This window comes from Patiria miniata, unplaced genomic scaffold (genome assembly GCF_015706575.1).
Source record: "Patiria miniata isolate m_02_andy unplaced genomic scaffold, ASM1570657v1 HiC_scaffold_29, whole genome shotgun sequence".
Taxonomy (NCBI): domain Eukaryota; kingdom Metazoa; phylum Echinodermata; class Asteroidea; order Valvatida; family Asterinidae; genus Patiria; species Patiria miniata.
This window is the reverse complement of record NW_024037068.1, coordinates 8,207,871-8,227,661: the sequence shown is the minus strand read 5'-3', so window position 1 is coordinate 8,227,661 and position 19,791 is coordinate 8,207,871. Positions and strand designations below refer to the sequence as shown.

The window sequence follows — 19,791 nt, the reverse complement described above, 5'->3', positions numbered from 1 at the left end:
GTTAGCGGAGGGTACCTAGCTATTGCACAAAAATCGGAAACTTCTAAGTTCTGCTAGTGCTAGTGCTAGCTTTGGTTGTTTTCCTTCCTCCAGGTGACTTGGAAGTAAGAAATACATGAATAAATTTGGAAATAATTAATACTGTAGTTAAAATATTAAATGAAGTAAAACTAGTAATAGTTTAACAAGTGTTAGTCCGTCTTATAGATTGGGTCCATGGGTGGCATTTGGGAGGTTTATTTATTTGTTTACAAATGACAAACGACGATGCATGTGTTGTGCCCATTCTTGAAAATCACGCATTCTCGAGAATGGGCATGCACATTCTCGAGAATGGGCGCGCATTCTAAAGAATGAGCGCCCATTCTTAAGAACGAGCACGCGTTCTTAAGAATGAGTGCTCATTCTTAAGATTGGGTGGGAATATCACGTGCACAATTTATGAATTTTGCCCAATCTTAACAAACATTGCACGACATAATTATGTTAAATGAATTGTATAGCGGTTAAAAGGGAAACAATTCATATAAAGAGGAAAGAAAATGTGCTATGCTTCTGTACTCGTATAACTACGATAATTTGAATCAAATTAAACCTGTTATTATTGCTTTTTTTCTGCCCACTATGGGAAGTTTTGTAATAACGGAGGACTGGGAACTAGTCTGGGAAGTGCTTTGTTTAGGCTAGACAAGTTACAAGACAAGTCCCTGCATGTATCATATGCGTGCCACGAAAAAAAAACGATGTCCAGAAGCTGCCAAAATTGCTCTTTTGACTAGATAGAATCCAGCTCTGCGACGTTATGGTGGGATGTGAACAATAAATTGGTGGCAATTTAAATGGGAAATAGCATTAGCACTATGGGATGTCGCAGTATTCATTCTCATTCTTCACATTCTTCATTCTTACGTCCCCCCCCCCCCCCCCCCCCCGCTTTTATTATCCCAAAAATCAGAATTCTTTGCACTAGTATTATTATGTCTCTTATATTTTCCCGGCCCCCCCCCCCCCCCCATATTAATACGCCTTTACTTATCATATCCACTCTACTTTTCAGCGCCTTGCGTTGCAACAGTATAATTATTGAGAATCAGTGAACGAGGATTCAGCTAGACTTGCCAAGCGCAGCCGGTGCTCGGCATCGACAAGACCGTTATCTTGTCGCGCATTCTCGAGAATGTGCGCTCAATCTGGAAGAGTTATTTTTTGCCAAGATTGAGCAAGGATCCAGTTGCACATTCTCAAGAATGTGCATGCCCATTCTCGAGAATGCGTGATTTTCAAGAATGGGCACAACACATGCATGACATAGCGATCGTGTAGTGTAGGGCCCGGTTCCTCTTAGGATAGGGGAACGAAATCTACTTTAAAATTATTAGACCGACCAAGTTGGCGACGTTCTCAAGAAACAGGTATGTCACAGATAGAAGGCAGGGTTTTGATTTTTTTGAGGGAAATTTGGAGGTAGAAAACTAGAATGCGATGACAGCGCGGCGACAAAAGAAAATGAAGACGCCCTCAGCTAACATGTGGCTAATCCTGTATCTTCTTAATAAAGATTGGGTTTCATTGCTATTGTGAATTGATCCTCTTGTCCTGCTTGTCTTGATGATTGTACAGATTCAGTCAAATATTATTTTAACTTTGCCATGCATTCACAATTTTGATTCATCAAAATTCATCCAAACATCACTTGATCGCACAGTCATCAGTCACTTGCACAGCACAATCACCTGATCGCGCAGATCCACAGATCACACCCACAAATACAATTCAACAGCCATTATGCTTGGAAATAACATACATTCTTAATGAGGTGGGGTAAGACGATTTTGATTCATATACATGTATTACTATTCATGGTATATATTTTCTGCCGAAAGATCCATCTATAATGGCATCATCGTTCATTGCGGAAGAGCTGGCCGGAGTCAAGAAGAGATGTCTGGATGAGATCGAGGGGTCTGAGATCATCGCCTGCCATCCCATATCTGTCAGAGTCAAAATCACGTAAGAATTCAATAAGACGGTCAGATACTGCAAAATGTGGCAATCACGAGTCACTCACAAGCCAGATCACAAAGGACCGGCAATGCATAACGATAACGGAATATATCGGGGCAGAGTTTCATCCGATGAAAACATCAGATTCATTTGCACACCAGTTTTCATCGGCTGCTTTGTGATACCATTCAGCACTCCAGACTCAAGTACCATTGAGTTTCAAGAACATAGGTCTGGGAGCTAGATAAGCCAATGTACATTGTAAAAAAATCCTTGACTTTCAGCGACCACCTACACCTTTGACACCGCTCATTTGCGACTTGATTTGATGTGATTGACTTTGACTTTTGAAGACTATGAGGATTACACTACAACTCAGAGATTGGTTGCCAAAGCGAGGCTGTTAGTGCTGTCAGTCATAATAAGACATTAAGAACCTTTGCTTTTTACTTCTCACAAGAAAAGAGAACTAAGGACCTCTCTTTCGATGCTCTATTGCCTTATATTTGTCTTCACAGACAGTTTCAAAACTTTTTCTAGTAACTTAACTTTCAAACTTCATATTTACCTGTCCTCTGTGGATCAGTATGGTCTTGTTTCTATTTGAATATATTTGCTATGGAATTTGCACAATAAAAATGAAGTATTATTTTTCCCTTTTTTGTCTTAACGTAAATATAAGTGAACCAAAAATACATGTCTTCTTTCTGGCTTGATCACTGAAGTTTTTTTTTTTTTATAGATTTAACCTGATTGTTATGAGAGAGCTGTACTTAAGGCCAATTTTTGGGGGGATTATTTTTCTGTAGGAGAACCAAGTTCAAGCAGTTGGATGCGTGCCTCCAGTTCTATGATGGTTACCCAGACACACCTATTGTGATTGAGATCAAGAGCAAGACAATTCCTGAGAAGCTACGGGAGGGGTTAGTCAGGATATGCGACAATGAGGCTAAGAAGCTACTTGGCAAACAGCAGGTTAGTATGTTACCATATTAACAATGTACATGTACATGTATATGTTTTGCAGCATTTTAACCCTAACAATCCCCATCACGTTAAACTCCAACACTAGGGTTTGTCTTGAATCTGTTAGGATGAGTGCTACACTAGTAAACTGATTATGCTTTACATGGGGTTAGGCATACCACCAATAATCAGAGTCCAACAGTTTTTTTTGTAGAGTTTACCATATGGTGTTGGAACTTGCCCGAGTTGGGAAGGTTCCTAGTAAATCACCCTAGAGAGTTAGGGTCAAGGTACAGTTGCAGTATACGGTCTGTGTTCTTTTGGCCTTTTTTTTTTCAGGCTTGATCTTTTCAATCAAGGGGTTATTACTTTTACAAATACTTGTTTGGCGGAGAGAAAACTCGCACTCTTTAAAGGGAATATACAACATTTGCAAACATCGAAAATAAAACTACGAAGTTTTTACGAAATACCTTGCTAGGACGTTGGTAAATGACAGTCTAAAGCAAAGCATCCTGTAAAATTATGGCACCTGGTGTGAAGTCATTTTCAAGAAAATGGTATTTTTGTATACATTTCCAACAGTGGTCGGCCGACCACCGTTGGAAAAACCTAACTATTTAGCAACTACTGCTCAAAATTTACCATTTCTTCAGTCCAAATTTTGTTTGCTTATTGGTTACATGTTCATGAACCGGTGCAGGTCAGCTAAACCTTTACCTTACAATTTTCCGGCATCTATAAATGGATCCATTTTATCTTTAGTGGAGTCAGGGAACCAGACTACTTGAACATTTTTGTTTTTCTTGGTTTTTCCAGCATTTTCGAACACAAAACTTCAAACATGTCAGTGTAACAATATTTGATCTATTATACTAACCCCTCAAATAGTTCATTTCTGAAAATTACAGCAAAAGCCAAGGATGTACATTCCCTTTAAGTGATGGTTTTATTTTACCCGAACTACATTTCTTGAAATAGCAACTCTTTGATTCCCATTTCCCACGTATCAGATTCAAACTGTTTCATTTTGTAGGTGATGCCCATGTTGAAATTCATCCGCCAGTTTATAGACGACAACCCCTTCACGCCATGCAGCGAGGAGCTTGCGTACATCAAGAAAGAACTGGTGGAGGATCAAGACACATTCAAGACGAAACAAAAAGCCGGCGTCATTATCCACACGATACGAAAGTTTGACTACTTCTGGAAAATCAAGTTGACTGTACCGGACAATTATCCTGAGGAACAAGTCCAGTAAGTAGGAGGAGAAAAATTTTGCTGGATGTAAACTGAAGTAATGTTTCACGCTTTATGTTTAAAAGTTTTTAAAAAATCATCCTCTGGTAATTTTGTGATGGCATTTCATAGACACAGATAGTGGAGGCAACTTTTTTGCATTTCTTCAAAATCAACCCAGTGCAGTGAGCATGGCTACTTAGTGATTAAAGGTTCACTATGTTGCTGCCAAAAGTGTGCCATTTGTCAGTCTTTTTAGGAGAGGAACACACAAAAGCACCCTTTTCTGTCTTAACAGTGAGCTCACTTTTTTGTTCTGGTCCCCTGCAGAATCGGAGAGGTGGATCACAATTTCCCGGAAATATTTTCCAAAATGTTCGCCTCGCAAGCCGTGGAGATTGCCAGGCAGTGTGTCACACCACCACTCAAAAAGAAGCCCAAGTGAGTTGTTTGAAATCTTGTACATTCCTTTGTTGTTTGAATAATCAGAAAAGATATTCAGCATTTAATGTGTGAAGCCGTACATAGTTCTCCTGTTCAGTCTTGTTGGCTCAGTGGGACTTTCCTCGCCTTTCACCTGTGGCCTGGGTTTGTAATCCCACACAGGCCCACGTGTGGATGGGGTGATTTTACATCCTACTTGACTTTGTGGGTTTTCCCTATAAAGAATAGTTACCTGGGGCTTTCCTCTCACCTGGGCAATTTCACAGAATTATAAACCTCAATGCCAACATCTCAAAATGTTCAAAACCTGCGAAAAATGGAACATGTATAGTATCATAGCTTACTATCTGTATTTTACTGAAATATAGTTTATTTCTAACAATGTTCGACAGTTCAGCTGTTACGTGCAACTGAAATTTTTTTTTTATTAATTGGTTCACATATGATCAATTTGTATGCGTACGTTTAACACCATGGTGTTTTGAGCCAATTTTGACTACAGCAAAAAAAGTTCGATGAATAAATTTTGTTTTAAATCATTGTAGCAATTAACTGATTATGTTTTATCAGAATTAAAATCCACTCTGTAATTATAACTATAATTATCCACAGTTTAATTTTCCAAAACGTACGTCCGACACTGTGGAACTGCCCATCTGTACATGTATCTCTTCAATTCTCTCCGTGTAGTTTTCGTCAGGCTTGCGAGCTACAATGCCTTGGGCATTTTATGAATCCTGTTTTCTATTAGCAACATGTTAAATTTCAACCCCAAATCAGAATGCTCATGTTCGTTCCATTACATTGACAGGGATCCACCCTTTGAAGCTAAACCATCCCTCCAACCAGTCTGCGAGTTCTTAGTCCGCGAGTGCGTACGCAGATACCCGACAGAGGTCTGCCATTTATGTCACGAAAAGGCATACCCAAAGAAACCAGAGGTAATAACTGGATCTTGATCCCAACAACCTAGGCATTTTTGTGCAAATTGTCTGAAATCTTTTGTTGGATTTGTAAAGATCTGGAGGGTTTTGGTTAAATAGAAATATTTGAAAGTTAGCAAAGCTATTAAGGGTCTCACAGGAAATATACACTGTTTGGTTAGAATCCCGAAACAAAATTATTATCTGAAATATTATTTACTTGAAATTTAGTAATCGTAAAGAACAGGATGTAGAATAATCAAATCTTAAGAGATAAGCATTTAGAGAGGAGAGAGAGTTCCATTATTATAAAACCTTGAAGCACACTTCAAACTGTTGACAGTTATGGAGAACATCCCCAAATTGACTTAATATTTCAATATTTTGCTGGCAAACGAAACTAAATAACTAATCTGTGATACTGTTTTCAGGATCCTCAAGAGTGTTTCATACAAATGTATGTAAGTTTTAGCTTACATAATTTTGCATTAAAAAAACTTGCGCTAAAAAAATCTTGTACAAACCCTTGATCTAAAGGTTTTGTGTTGTAAAATACAGTTACATACAACTGAATCCTTTCAGGAAGACAGGTCTCGTGGATTCTACTTTGATAGTTCTTTTTGTTATGGTTTCAGCATGTAGTGAATAACCCGATGCACGGCAGACATATAGAATGGATGTACTGTGGACATTTGTTTCATCATGGCTGCGTAGATGAATATATGAAAACACCGCCTTTCACAGGTAAAATTTCCTTTTCCCAACGAAAACCTACGTATCAAAGACATTGGTAAACTCACTGCAAGGTTAATACTTGTTTCATACTTTCATTCTTGAGTCGCCCGAAACCAAATAATTTTGGACCGACTCCGGTCAACCGAAATAAATGTTGGTTTCAGTGAATTGTACGCATTCATTTTCAAAAAGACTAAAGCAGATTGACTGTGGAATCATTCTAAACAATTGCAGTGGTCAATAAATAAGTTTCAATCACGCGTAATTGATTTTGAAAGTCAAATCTTTTCTTGTTCTTTATTCGAAATTTCCGAACAATTTGGTTCAGCGCGACTCTGGAAGTACCAATCTGAAAGTGAATGTTAGTTACTGTTGGAATCCATTCAGTCTCCTGGGCCCAATTTCACGGCGCTGCTGAACAGTTAGCAGAAAAGTTGTGCTCAGCATAGCAGAAAAATTTGCTAACCGTAAGCACTATTTCACGTCGTGGACGTGCTAACGGTCGCGCGTGCATGGAGATTTCTATTGTTACGTCACTAAGTTCAGCAAATTTTTCCTCTGAGGTAGGCGTGCCTTTTGCTGGGCTTATGCTTAAGGTCTCCATGAAATAGACGGAGGCTCTGTTAGCATAAAATCATGTGCTTAGCAGCGCCGTGAAATTGGGCCCTGATGACAGGCAGAGCATACTATCCTAAAAGTCGAGTTTCACCCGGATCTTTTCAGAACCTCACAAAGTCACGAGAGAGATTTGTCACATGGTGCTTTCTTCACCATGCAAACCTTCAAAACTTATAAAGTGGTTTTTTTTTGGTCCGACATTTTCCAGGGGGCAAGAAGTGTCCGCAGTGCGGCAAGAGACTGTACCACAACAAATGGAACGTGACGCCCAAACTTGCCGAGGACAGGTGGGCCCATCATCAAGCTAGGCAACGAGAGCTAGAGGAAGTCACAGACTTTTTGCAATAGGACATTTGTAGAAATTTATCTGGACAGTTTGTAGTCGGACAGCGTGACTGGTACAAGATCTCGAATGCAGTTCTGTTTCAATGAAAGCCACCACTGGTTTGGGCACATCACAGTTGGAAATTTGTCGTCTGTACCGTCGGAGGTCCAGCGGACCAGTGTGTGCACATTTTGTGAGATGTCCACCCAGTACTTTCTTCAGTCCCTGCACGGAAGTCAGTCAAGCGGTCAACCGAAAAAGGATGTGAATAACTTAAACCATAACATAACTTATACTGTTTTATCCTAGGATATTAAGCGACATTGAAGCAAGGTTTTCTAAGTATAAACATTGTCAACTATCTGCCAAACCAGCCGTTACGAACCACAATCATGAAAAAAAAAAATTTATGCATACGACAAGGAACAATTTCCAATTGTAGTACGAATTATATAAAATGCTTTTCTTTAACCATTTCGCACCGGGACTATTTTGACATCGACCGGTCTCGCTTGTTGCGTGTTTATCCGTCATCCGTTCCGAATACCGCAACACCTTTGCGTGTATACACGTCATCCAATGTGTACTGTTTAACTGAAAAAAAGACACCAAATCTTTATTTTCATTTCAGTTACAGCTAACATGATTGACCCTTTAATGCCTTTTGTGTCAAATAGTATAAGCAACTCAACACAATTAGAAATTAGGTCTGCCCGTCTTGCACATAATTTGCTCTCAGACTTTCTTGGCATTATAATAAATATGATAACAGATACTTCGCAAGCTTGTTGAAAAGTTGTTTTATTTGATGTGTATGCATCTTTCAACACAGTTCAGTACAGTCGATTGTCGTGTATCTATGGAATGCAAATAGATGTGTGGGTTTTTTTTTTTATTTATAAACTTCCGTTCATGGATGCTGGAAAACCAAGAAAAAAAGTGCTGTTCTTGTAGTCTGTTACCTGACCCTACCTCAGACGAAACAGGGCAATTTATAGACGTCGGAGACGTCGGAGAATTGTTGGGTCAGGGAACCAGACCAACTTCAGACGAAACCTCAGACGAAACAGGGCAATTCATAGACGTCGGAGAATTGTCGAGTCAGGGAACCAGACCAATTTGATCTTTGACAATGCATATTGAAGTTGAATATTAAAGCCCAGTTAACTGCAGCATAATAATTTATGACACATTTTGATGAATATAAATTTTACAATTTAAAAAGCATCATGAGACAACACAAAAAATCCAGTGAATTCAAGTTGTTGATGGCTTTTTCTTTTTCTTCTTTTTTGCCTTCTTTTCGCTGTCGCCCCTGGCGCCGGTTTCCGTGGAAGCCGTTCTCCCCGTTTCCATGGAGATATCTGAATCATGTGATGTGCTAGGTTGGTGCGTGCTCGTTGATTGGTCGCTTTCATCAGAGGCGTGGGTCTGTTGAGCAGGATGGCGTCGTCGTTTGCCAAACTGCCTGTGCACTGTGATATAAAAAAATGCTCCAGTTAGGCCAAAAAAAAAAAGTCTCCGGTTTCTGGTATGCGCGCGCGTCGCCGTAGCCATGCGCGTCGGCAAAATGAAAAAGGTTTTTTTTCAATACAAGATGATGTCTCAAAACCGCCAAACTCACTGGTTTGACTGGAATCCTGCTGCTGCACGATTTTAACGTGTTTTTAGATGGGGTTATGGTCGAAAATAAGCTTTATGTGGCCTCTCTGGACTCCCATATATTTGCACTAAGTTTAGTCGGGCACCATTTGCAGTCATCAGCCGACATTTGAAGCCAAAAAAAAAAAAAAAACAGGTAAAAAAAAATAAATAAAAACGCGTCGCCGCACCACTTTTGGGGCAAGCTACATACCAGAAACAGGAGACTTTTTTTTTTTGGCCTTACCAAGTTATTTTTTTGACTGTTAATAATCGGCATGTGCAGCTCAAAGACAATGTGTTGATAAAAACTTCATGCCATATTATGCATTTGTGGTGGCATGGGTGGCTAGTACGTAAGGTGCTTGCCTCCCACCACTGTGGCCCGGGTTCGATTCCTGGGTTTTTCTTCCGGCTCTCCGATATTCCTCCCTCCGCAAAAATCAACACTTTCGATCTCTGACATGGGTCATATGGCATCAGACTAAGGCACCTTTACATACCATCTGCCCGAGCACGTTGTAGCAGCGTTCTTTGCAATGTAGCTTCTCAGCTACAAGTAAGGGCATTTAGCCCCCATTTATTTATTTATTTCCTGACAAAAAAACGCAAAAAGGAGGGGTCCAACTGCACCATTTGGACAAAAACAGTTTCACCCAGTACATTATTGCTTGCAAAAAGGGCTTGTGTATGAAAGAAGGGGCCTGAATCCACATGAAGTATTTTCTTGAGACTCTTTAGTAAAAAGCATACGCATCTTTAAAAGTCCACACTCTGAGCACTTTCGACTTTCTTCCACACATGTAACAAAATAGTTGCTGGAGTAAGGGTCCTTCTTGTCAACTATTCGACTGACAAAGGAATTCTTCAAACATAACAGAAAGGGAGACAGGCCAGCTGTGTGATTCAACAAGCATAGTGCAAAAAAACATTTCCCAATCTTACCTGGTGCGTGTGACGTGATGTCAATCAATCTCATGCCGTCTCTCTCCCCACCTAAGGCAAAGATGAACGGTGAGTTGGGACTGCAGTGGACGCAGTTAATGGTTCCCATCTTGGGGTCCTTGGACACAATCAGAGAAGGCTTGTTGTCCTGAAGAAAAAAAAAGACCAAAAAAACCCCACTTTGTACATCAGATTCCAACCAGCCAACCGATCCCGTTAGCTCGGTGGTCGAGTGGTAAGATGTCTGCACTAGAGAGCAGGAGGTCTGCACTAGAGAGCAGGAGGTCGTGGGTTCGAGTCCCACCCAAGTGATTTTTTTCCAACTTTCACTCGGGAGGTAACACACTGAGTATACAGTGTTTATACGTCGGTGAAGGGCAAAACCTAATTTGAAAACAAATCTTAAAAGAGAGATCCTACAATTCAGTTGACCCAAGTTAAAAAATGAAATGGAAAAGTGAAACAGAACACAAAACTTGAGTGCTTTATAAGACGTTTTTGATGAAAGGATTTCCTCTTATTTACTTCAATTGAATTGTGTTGGGGCGATGTTAATTTCATATTGGGTTGAGCCCATCACCAACGTATTTTATAAACACTATACTTTGTCCAGGGGTTTTCGTGGCCATTTCTATGTAAATTTCCCCCCCCCCCCTTATTTGGGGGGCTTTTTATGATTTCAGAATCTGTAATTCTCGTTTTTTTATTCAACATTTCTCAAAAGTCTACAATCCTTTAAAGTAGTGCAATAAATGAAAATATTTGTTTCCAGTAGAAAAAGGCTAAAATATGACAGATGCAAAAAAAATTGATTAACCCCAACTCCCTAGCATGATTTACTAGGAACCATACCCATCCTGGCAAACTCCAACACCATATGGGAAACTGCACACACATATTTCTGACTTTGATTCTGGAGGCGTGCCAACCCAATGTAAAAGACTGTCAGTTTAGGGGTACTGTACCTATCCTGACAGATTCCAACAAAACATGCCGTTGGGGTTTGATGGATTGCGTTCTGTTAGGGTTAATTCCCTGCTTAATCACAATGTTAGCCAAAGGTTTGCTTTAGTATTCAGTGGCGTCGCCAAGGGGGGGCCAGGGGGGGCACGTGCCCCCCCTGGAAAACCTAGTGCCCCCCCCCCCCCCCCCGAGTGCCCCCCCATCAAATGCTGGTGCCCCCCCCCTATCCTCTGCAAAATTCTGCGCGTTGTTAAAATCATTACCTCAAAAATAGCAATTTCTGGAGATATCTTCAGATCGAAATTTAGCATCAAATGTGGCACCATTTTGCATCTAGCCCATCCTCCGTATCCACCTAAGTGCCCCCCCCCCCCATCAAATGCTGGTGCCCCCCCCCCCCCTGTGCCCCCCCAGACTGAAAAGTCTGGTGACGCCACTGTTAGTATTCCCCCCCCCCCCCCTTACCTTTATGTCCCACACTTTGTACTGATGATCCGCTGAGGCCGTGACCAGACATGAGGGCACCTCGGTGCTCAGACTCAATGCAGTCACTGCGTCGTCGTGAGCTTTCAGTGTGAAGATAGACTTGTCTGTCCGGACGTCCATACAATATATGTTGCCTTTGTCTGTACTCGCCTGGGAGTCAAAAATCAAAGTTAATTGACCTTTAGCATGCTGCCACCATTTCAGTCATGTTCCCTGTATCTAATAACAGTACTGAATGATACTGTTTTTTGGTGCAAAAAGGAACCAGACTTTTCTTCCTTCCAGCCTCACTTTGGTTACGTTAACTTGAATGGGAAAAAATCATGATGGCTGCAACATGATAATGGTCTATAAGCAAAAGCTTTTAGTAATATTGAAGATGATTTTGGCTATGAAATTCAGTCATTACTGCTGTATCCAAATTGTGCTTTAATTTTTTTCCCCAAACAAATTTCGACCAAGACAACCCTTAGGAACTCATTGTATGTTAACACCTGAACAAGCTATGAAGTTTGTTGCTAAAACTCTTAGATAACACAATAGTTTCTTTGTTTTTTCTATGGGGTAACATTTAGCAGGTCAGTGTAGCGAGCAAAAGCCTTTATTGCACATGCTGAAGGCACAACTTCAGAGAAAGTGTTCTTTCCTGAACACAGAGGGTGTTCTATTCAGACGTAAACATGTACGTTAATGCCTTTTGGCCGAGTATTAGCAGCTCGTTGTGATAACTACAGCACTGATAGATATAACCATGATACTATGGTCCTTAAATCCTCATGTTGTTAAAGAGTTTTCTAACAATCAAAATCTGTGAAATCTCGCACTCTTCTTGTTGCAAGGTAAAATTTGAAGTGACCGATTCAAAATAACTTGTTAGAAAAAAGTTTATAACCTAATGGCCACGTCTGCCCAAACCCTATGGGAGGACACTGGTACACAGTACTCGTTTGTATCATTTCAATGATAAAGACAAATCCTTGTCCAGTAAAATGAAAAATCATCTCCAGAAGAAATAAAGGAAGACTGTACTGACCAGGAAGTGGAACGGTTGAAAGTGGTCCCAAATGACTCGCTCAATCTCACCATCCAGGGACCAGGTTTTGAAGCTGTCGTGAGGACTGCGACAATCGTACACTTTCACCGACCTGTCACACAAATACATTCATTTATCAATGCTAAAAACAAAGTTGAACTTGTGCAGGGAAGTGGTTGCTCCTGTGTGGCGAGCTCACAAGAACCTTATGTGGGAAACACCTTCGCGTGCAATGGTTTGCTCACACGTATATGGCACAGAGAATGCACAACCAACTTTTCATCTTTAACCCTCGCTCCCAACTGAGTTTTACTAAGAACAGAACCAAGTCCAACAAAATCCATCACTGACTCTGCTTCACATAATATGGGTAAGGTTAGGGTTAATGTGTACAAACCTGAGCACCTTTGCAGAGGAGTGTGGGCGTAACACAATGGCAATGGCACTGAAGTCAAGTTCGTAAGTTGTACCCTGCATTGTTTATGTTCAGCCGTGCATAATTGAGCCCTACATTATGCTCAATATCATCCGCACTACTTCTGAATGTCATCGGCACTGCCTCAACCCATTAACAGTGATTGTTGGAGGATTTTGAAGGATTGAGGCAATGGTCACCCCTCCACTGAACGAATTCACGTAACAACGAATGATTGTGGAGGATTTGAGGCTGAATCAAACGCTTACATGGTGGCAATTGGAGGATTTTGCAGGAATGAGGATGGTCCTAACTAAAGCCGTCTAGGGGTTAGGGTTAATGTATCGTCCTTTGAGAATGATTATGTGAAGCAAACATCCTACCGAACAAATAAAAATCAGTTATTTGAAATGACACTTGAATGGCAAGTTACAAAGTTCATAGGTAACAGGGACAGGGAAATATCAGACTTTGGACCCTAACTTTAAAGAAGGACCCACTTACATATCAAAGCTGCCGCTGGCTAAAGACTGTGCCTCAAATGGATGCCACGCCACAGATTGCACCTACACAGCATAAAAAAAAAGTTAGATCAGGTTTTGGAATGAGCTAAAAAAGGGTGTGGTCCCTCCAAAAACATTTGGCAAAGGCTGTGGCCTTGTTTCCTTTTTCGTTTCCTTTTTCATTTAGATGAGTGGAAAATAAAAATAACATTGCTTATTGAAATTGCTGACAGTTATTGAACATTTGAAATTACTCCTTACCCCTTACCCCTCTCAATCCTCCAAAGTCCTCCGGGCGGTTTTGGAAGATTTTGGAGGATTGAGGCTAAATGGTGTTTGATGGACATTCAGTATTGGTTGATTTTGAAGGATTGAGGATGAATGGTGTTTGAAGATGAGGATTTTTGAGGATTGCGGCTAAATGAATTTTGAGAGGCAGGGCTGTTGGAGGATTTTGAAGGATTGAGGCAGTGGGTATCCTTCATTTGAACACAAGTGTAACATTTTAGAGGATTTGGAGGATTGAGGATGGTTCCTAGCAAAAAAGGGCCTGGAGGGTTTGGTTACTCTTATTTTTAGGGGGATATATATTTCCAAAAATAAAACATACAGAAAATATTCATTGATAAAGTTTTTTTGATTTTGAGCACATAACACCATGGATCATAATTGTTTTTATTGCTACACTGCACATTCTTACCTTGTCGGAATGGTGAGTGAGCAAAGACAGGGCCTTCTGTTGGGTCATATCCCACAATGCAATGGTGCTGTCTGCTGAAGCGCTCGCCAGGCCGTGGGGGACGTGCTTATTCCACGCAATGTCCAACACCGCATCAGTGTGGCCGTCGCTGGATTTTGCAGATTTCTACACGAAAAGTAAATGGCAAGATTTGTTTTGAAGAGGCCAATTCAGTGTCACAGACATTACAAATCAGACATTTTTTTTTACTTTATGAGCTCAGTGAATAAACCTGAAAATGTATTTTTTACATCTTATACAGGCGACTTCTAGTAGTGGTTAAGGAGATTACAGACGAGGAGTTTTGGATCATTTCTCTGAATCAGTAACCCTCCCTCTTGTCAGTCACAACATGGAGAGAGATATACTATATTGTCAAAATCTATCAGATGACAGGTCTTAACAGTTCTGTAACTTGGGCTCATATTGGTACAAGCTGTGGTAGTTTTGCTAACTGAGGGTACCATGCCTTGACTGACATTGATAGATATGGTGGGTCAGCACTGGTGAGTGCCTGTCAATGATGGATTCAGTTCAGTAACAATGAAGGCACAAAAGGTTCACTCATGCATATCATAGCAAAACAAAGGCATTGCCCTCTAAGATGGCTTCTACACAAGTTGCAGCAGCATTGAAGGTCACCCTTTCTATATAATCCCTTCAACAGGTTTTGACAGTTATGTGGTTTAATCCATGGGGGTTCTGGCAAATGGTGACCAGCCTGTACAAAACCTATGGAAGAAGAAGTGGACAGATTTTTTGACGGTTTGTGATAGTTCTATCAGTAGGAGGTCAATTAGATATCATGGTTAATTGGCTCTGTCACAGCCATTTACATTTTCATTAATGTAATTTTTTGAGTTTCATTTTACCTTTTTGGACTTTTTCTTGGTCTTCCCCAGAGTAAATGCTGGTTCTAGGCAATCTACCACATCCAGGTTCCACACGTCAATGACTGGCGTCATGTAACCCATGGCCACAAAGTTGCCTACATCCATGGAAAGATTGCACAAAAGGCAATGGTTTAAAAAAACCTGTCAAATTTTCTACTTCAAAATGGTGGTTACATCAATTCTAAAATGCTTGTATGGAACAGTGCTGTTTTGTTGGCTGTGTCACTTAAAGGGAATGTACATCATTGGCTTTTGCTGTAATTTTCAGAAATGAACTATTTGAGAGGTTAGTATAATAGATCAAATATTGTTACACTGACATTTTCGAAGTTTGGTGTTCGAGAAGGTTGGAAAAACCAAGAAAAACAAAAATGTTCAAGTAGTCTGGTTCCCTGACTCCACAAAAGATAAAATGGATCAATTTATAGATGATGGAAAATTGTAAGGCAAGGGAACCAGTCTAGCTGGCCTGCACCTGTTCATGAACACGTAACCAATAGCAAACAAAATTTGGACTGAAAAAATGGTAAATTTGGAGTAGTTGAAAAATAGTTAGGTTTTTCCAACGCTGGTCGGCCGACCACCGTTGGAAATGTTTACAAAAATACCATTTTCTTGAAAATGACTTCACACCAGGTGCCATAATTTTACAAGATGCTTGAGACTGTCATTTACCAACATCCTAGTAAGGTATTTCGTAAAAACTTGGTAGTTTTATTTTTCGATGTTTACAAATGTTGTATACTCCCTTTAACTCTTAGACAGCAGTTTCAATAAGCCAGTTCGGTATTTCAACAGCGCATGTGCACAATGATCACCGGTCATTCGTGATAATTGTACGCTCAGCGAAGGCGCATGAACGCGAAAGGAGACGGTCGCACGACGCTCGCAAAAGCAGAATGGGCATTAGCGTAACACTACGATTAAAAAACGCTTCCATTTTATTCATGAATGAACTTTGACCTGGACTAATTCATCGAGCTACTAAACTGGTTTATTGTCCGATTTTGAAGGAACTAAAATTGTGCACAATTCACTCTGCTGTGCATGACATCAATGAGAAGACGAAGTAGCACTGTCAAGCCAGGGCTGCTGATGCATACAGACAAACCCTAACTTGAGAAATTTGTGATATTACAATTACATGTCATTGTTTAGTGGTAACATAGAAAACAAGTCAGGTGTGTTTACAAACACAAATGCCCCGCAACCGTGACTGTTCCCATGACATAACACCACTCTTTTAACATCAACTTACATGTACCTTGGTCACATGGAACATTCATTGACAGCATTAGTGTCTTCTGTAGGTTTTATATGAATTAATCCCTAATCCCTATAATCTCAGAACAAATACAAGATTTCTATTGTTTTAGCCACTGTGAACTTGACCCTTGACCTTTTGGCCCCAAATTCAATAGGCTTCTTAGGATTACCAAGAACAATCCACAAACCAAATTTGAAGTTCATATGTTAAGTATTTCTCAAGTTATCGCGCTGACAACATTTCTATTGTTTTAGCCACTGTGAACTTGACCTTTGGCCTTTTGGCCCCAAATGCAAAAGGCTTCTTAGGATTACCAAGAACAATCCACAAACCAAATTTGAAGTTCATATGTTAAGTATTTCTCAAGTTATCGCGCTGACACGATTTATCCGGACACACACACCCACCCACCCACCCACACACACACCCACCCACGGAAGGACAAGGCGGAAACAGTATGCCCCTTCGGCTTCGCCGCGGGGCATAACAATGATAATCACCTGGGGTGGAGCCGTTAGGGTTAAAGGTCATACACTCGGCGACCAGAGGAAATGATGGGAGGAGAATGTCATGGTGAACATAGAGGGTGCCATCATCTTCATTGTAAACTGTACAAAGGAAAAAAAAAAGGACATTATTCCGATTCTCATTTTTGTAAAAAAAACAAATTCAAAGGAACACTTCAACGACAAATAGGTAAACATAAAACAGAAGGTTATTATTATGATCAACCCACTAGTAAAACCAAGATTTAAATATGTAAAGTACTACATATTGTTGCAAGTAGATTTACATGTCGTGAACCACCACCAACAAAAAATAACCAGCAAATGCCATCTGACACACCGACGAACACATATTAATGTACAATTAAAGACAAAATTAAGATGCATTTAACATATTTCTGGACCTTTTGTGTCAGAACATGATCAGATATATTGCATTCAGAATCATTACATTTAGCAAGGAGACTAAATTTGTTGAGCTGTATCATTAGCAGAAAATGTGTTAATGCTGGCAGAAAAAAAAAATGTGCTAGATGAGTCTTTACGCCCATGCACGAAAGGGGATTTCCATTACTGCATCATTACATTAATATGTTCTTCGCCTTGCTTACTGTACATGATCTCCATGAAATGGAACAGAGTTCTATTCGCACTTCATTTATGTGCTTTGCAGCACTGTAAGATTTGAGCCAACGAAAACTCAAAGAATTCCTTGATATCAGAGAACATACATACCGTATACCTCCAGACAGCTTGTGTCTTCCTGAGCCCTCCCAGCAATGATCAGATTGTCCCTGGGTTTGATGGTCAGATCTGCCATATCCTCTTTGTCATCCTGTGAAAAATAAATTTGACATCAAGCCACAACCCCTGTGAATCTTTGCTGCTAGGAAACTTTCTCAATCCCCAAAGTTTACCACTGTGTAGGGAATCTGTACCTCAGCACATCCACTTTTGTTTGTCACCTCTGCAGCCGATTTCACAAAAAAGTGCATAGTTTGCGTCATGCGTAAGACTTACGCAACAAATTTGTTGCGCAGCCGCGCAATAAACTTACGATCGATTTCACGAAACTTAAATAATTTAAACATCTTGGACGGGAATAATAACAGCATTTAAGACGGCTGTTTGTGTATGAATTTGTTCGTTCACGAAACAGTCATTGGATCACCTCAGCCCACCATTTTGAAAATTATTTTGTCCGACTTTCTTCGGAATCGTGTGGCAACACTAAAAATTCTGTCTTGAGTAAAATAGAAATATATTTACTTCAAACAAGCAGCTGTGAGTGTCTTGTATCAACCTTGATAAGTTGTGCAATCACAGACTCCATGATGATCACGATTTGGTAAAATAGGTCATTTTCAGTCACTACGCCACAACTTACGCCACCTAAAATGATTGCGCAAGTTACGCCATAGTTTATGGCGCAAGTCGTGGACTTACGCACTAATCAAGACTTTCGTGAAATGTGTCATAAGTGAAATGTTGCGTAGCGTGAAATGTTCCGCAGCTTACCCAATAAATTGTGGTGTAAGCGGAGTTGCGCCACTGCGTAAAGTTTAGTGAAATCGGCCGCTGGAATGTCATTGCTGATCATTGGTTAACCTTTTGGACAATTCCACGGTTACTCACATTACATTTTTGATGTACTTTTTTTCCTTGTACATTTCCTTGTAGCCTTGGGCTGTAATTACCTTACTAAAAAGGTTAAATAACTGTTATCCCCATGGTAGATAGAGTAGACCTAGACTTACCTAAGCACCAAAGATGACATCCAGAAAAATGTGTTCTGTATGATAAACGAGACGCACAAAATCGGTTACTCACGTTACGAAAATGTAACGTGAGTAACCGATTTTGTGCGTCTTATTTATCATAAATAACACATTTTTCTGGATGTCATCTTTGGTGCTTAGGTAGGTCTAGGTCTACTCTATCTACCATGGGGATAACAGTTATCAAACCTTTTCAGTAAGGTAATTACAGCCCAAGGAAACTCAAAAGTACATCAAAAATGTAACGTGAGTAACCGTGGAATTGCCCTTTTGCATTGTTCTTGTAGGAGGAACACAGGGTAGATAGCCCTGTCCAAATGACTTATACGCACATAGATGGAAGTAAATGGAAGCCCCTCACACAGACACATGTGCTGCTGCTGGGCAAAGCCAAGAAACTCAGGCCGTGTCCAAATTACTTGGCTGCGGCTGAAAATTACACACTGGTCCATGGGACGTGGCTGCAGCCACTGCCATAGGCATGTGTGTAATTTCTAGCCGTAGCCAAGTAATTTGGACATGGCCTCAATGACTAAGGCTTGCATTTATATGCACATCTATGGAAGGAGATGAAGCCCCTTCACATAGACATGTTTTGGTACTACCAGCCAAAGCCAGAAACTCAGAGACGGCTTTATGTGCCATGGCACACCTCATTACCTCATCTTCCTGAAGAGTGATGTAGGGATCGTCTTGATTGCTGGCATACATGGCCAGACCACTGAAGGAATCTGCTCCAACCGGCCCATCTGCAAAAGAAATAGCCAGGTTTACATAATAATAAAAGATCTCGCTCATAGCGTATTGGATGCGCACCAAACCATTCCGAACTGTTTTTGTTCAATGGATGACTAATAATTTTGTGACTGTCATCCTCAAATATGAAAAGATATTATTGTGCCTTTTTAAAATAAAGCAAGCATTAGCATCCCCTCGACTTGAATGTCCTTAACTATGACTCCCTTGTCATTTTTGCTTTAAGCTTCCTAAACTGTCACATATCCTACACTGTGTGTTAAACTGATTGCAATAAACATGTGTGGGTGTGGTTGCTAAGATGGATTGGATGGATTGGATGGATGGATTGGATGGATTGGATGGATGGATGGATGGATTGGATGGATTGGATGGATGGATTGGATGGATTGGATGGATGGATGGATGGATGGATTGGATGGATTGGATGGATTGGATGGATTGGATGGATTGGATGGATGGATGGATTGGATGGATGGATGGATTGGATGGATGGGATGGATGGATGGATTGGATGGATGGATTGGATGGATGGATGGAAGGATGGATGGATTGGATGGATTGGATGGATTGGATGGATTGGATGGATGGATGGATGGGATGGATGGATGG

At 40.5% G+C, this 19,791-nt stretch overlaps 2 protein-coding genes across 2 annotated transcripts in view; one reads left to right on the top strand and one right to left on the bottom strand.

Annotated features, from left to right (window-relative positions):
• Positions 1–33: 33 nt before the first annotated feature.
• LOC119735578 lies at positions 34–8,032 on the top strand. The gene is made up of 8 exons (XM_038209339.1): positions 34–104; positions 1,884–2,010; positions 2,814–2,979; positions 4,007–4,227; positions 4,540–4,650; positions 5,465–5,594; positions 6,212–6,320; positions 7,138–8,032. The coding sequence occupies exons 2-8, from the start codon at positions 1,895–1,897 to the stop codon at positions 7,275–7,277; spliced, it is 993 nt and encodes a 330-aa protein (XP_038065267.1). The 5' UTR covers positions 34–104; positions 1,884–1,894; the 3' UTR covers positions 7,278–8,032.
• Positions 8,033–8,300: 268 nt separating this feature from the next.
• Positions 8,301–19,791, bottom strand: part of LOC119735576 (periodic tryptophan protein 1 homolog) — a 21,581-nt gene continuing 10,090 nt past the window's right edge. Inside the window, exons 4-13 of the mRNA XM_038209337.1 lie at positions 19,084–19,172; positions 17,381–17,480; positions 16,640–16,747; positions 14,852–14,967; positions 13,941–14,105; positions 13,242–13,303; positions 12,323–12,434; positions 11,269–11,439; positions 9,841–9,988; positions 8,301–8,729 (exon numbers count right to left, since the gene is read on the bottom strand). Of these exons, the coding sequence (XP_038065265.1) occupies positions 8,512–8,729; positions 9,841–9,988; positions 11,269–11,439; positions 12,323–12,434; positions 13,242–13,303; positions 13,941–14,105; positions 14,852–14,967; positions 16,640–16,747; positions 17,381–17,480; positions 19,084–19,172 (1,289 nt within the window). The 3' untranslated portion in view covers positions 8,301–8,511. The remainder of the gene's footprint in view (positions 8,730–9,840; positions 9,989–11,268; positions 11,440–12,322; positions 12,435–13,241; positions 13,304–13,940; positions 14,106–14,851; positions 14,968–16,639; positions 16,748–17,380; positions 17,481–19,083; positions 19,173–19,791) is intronic.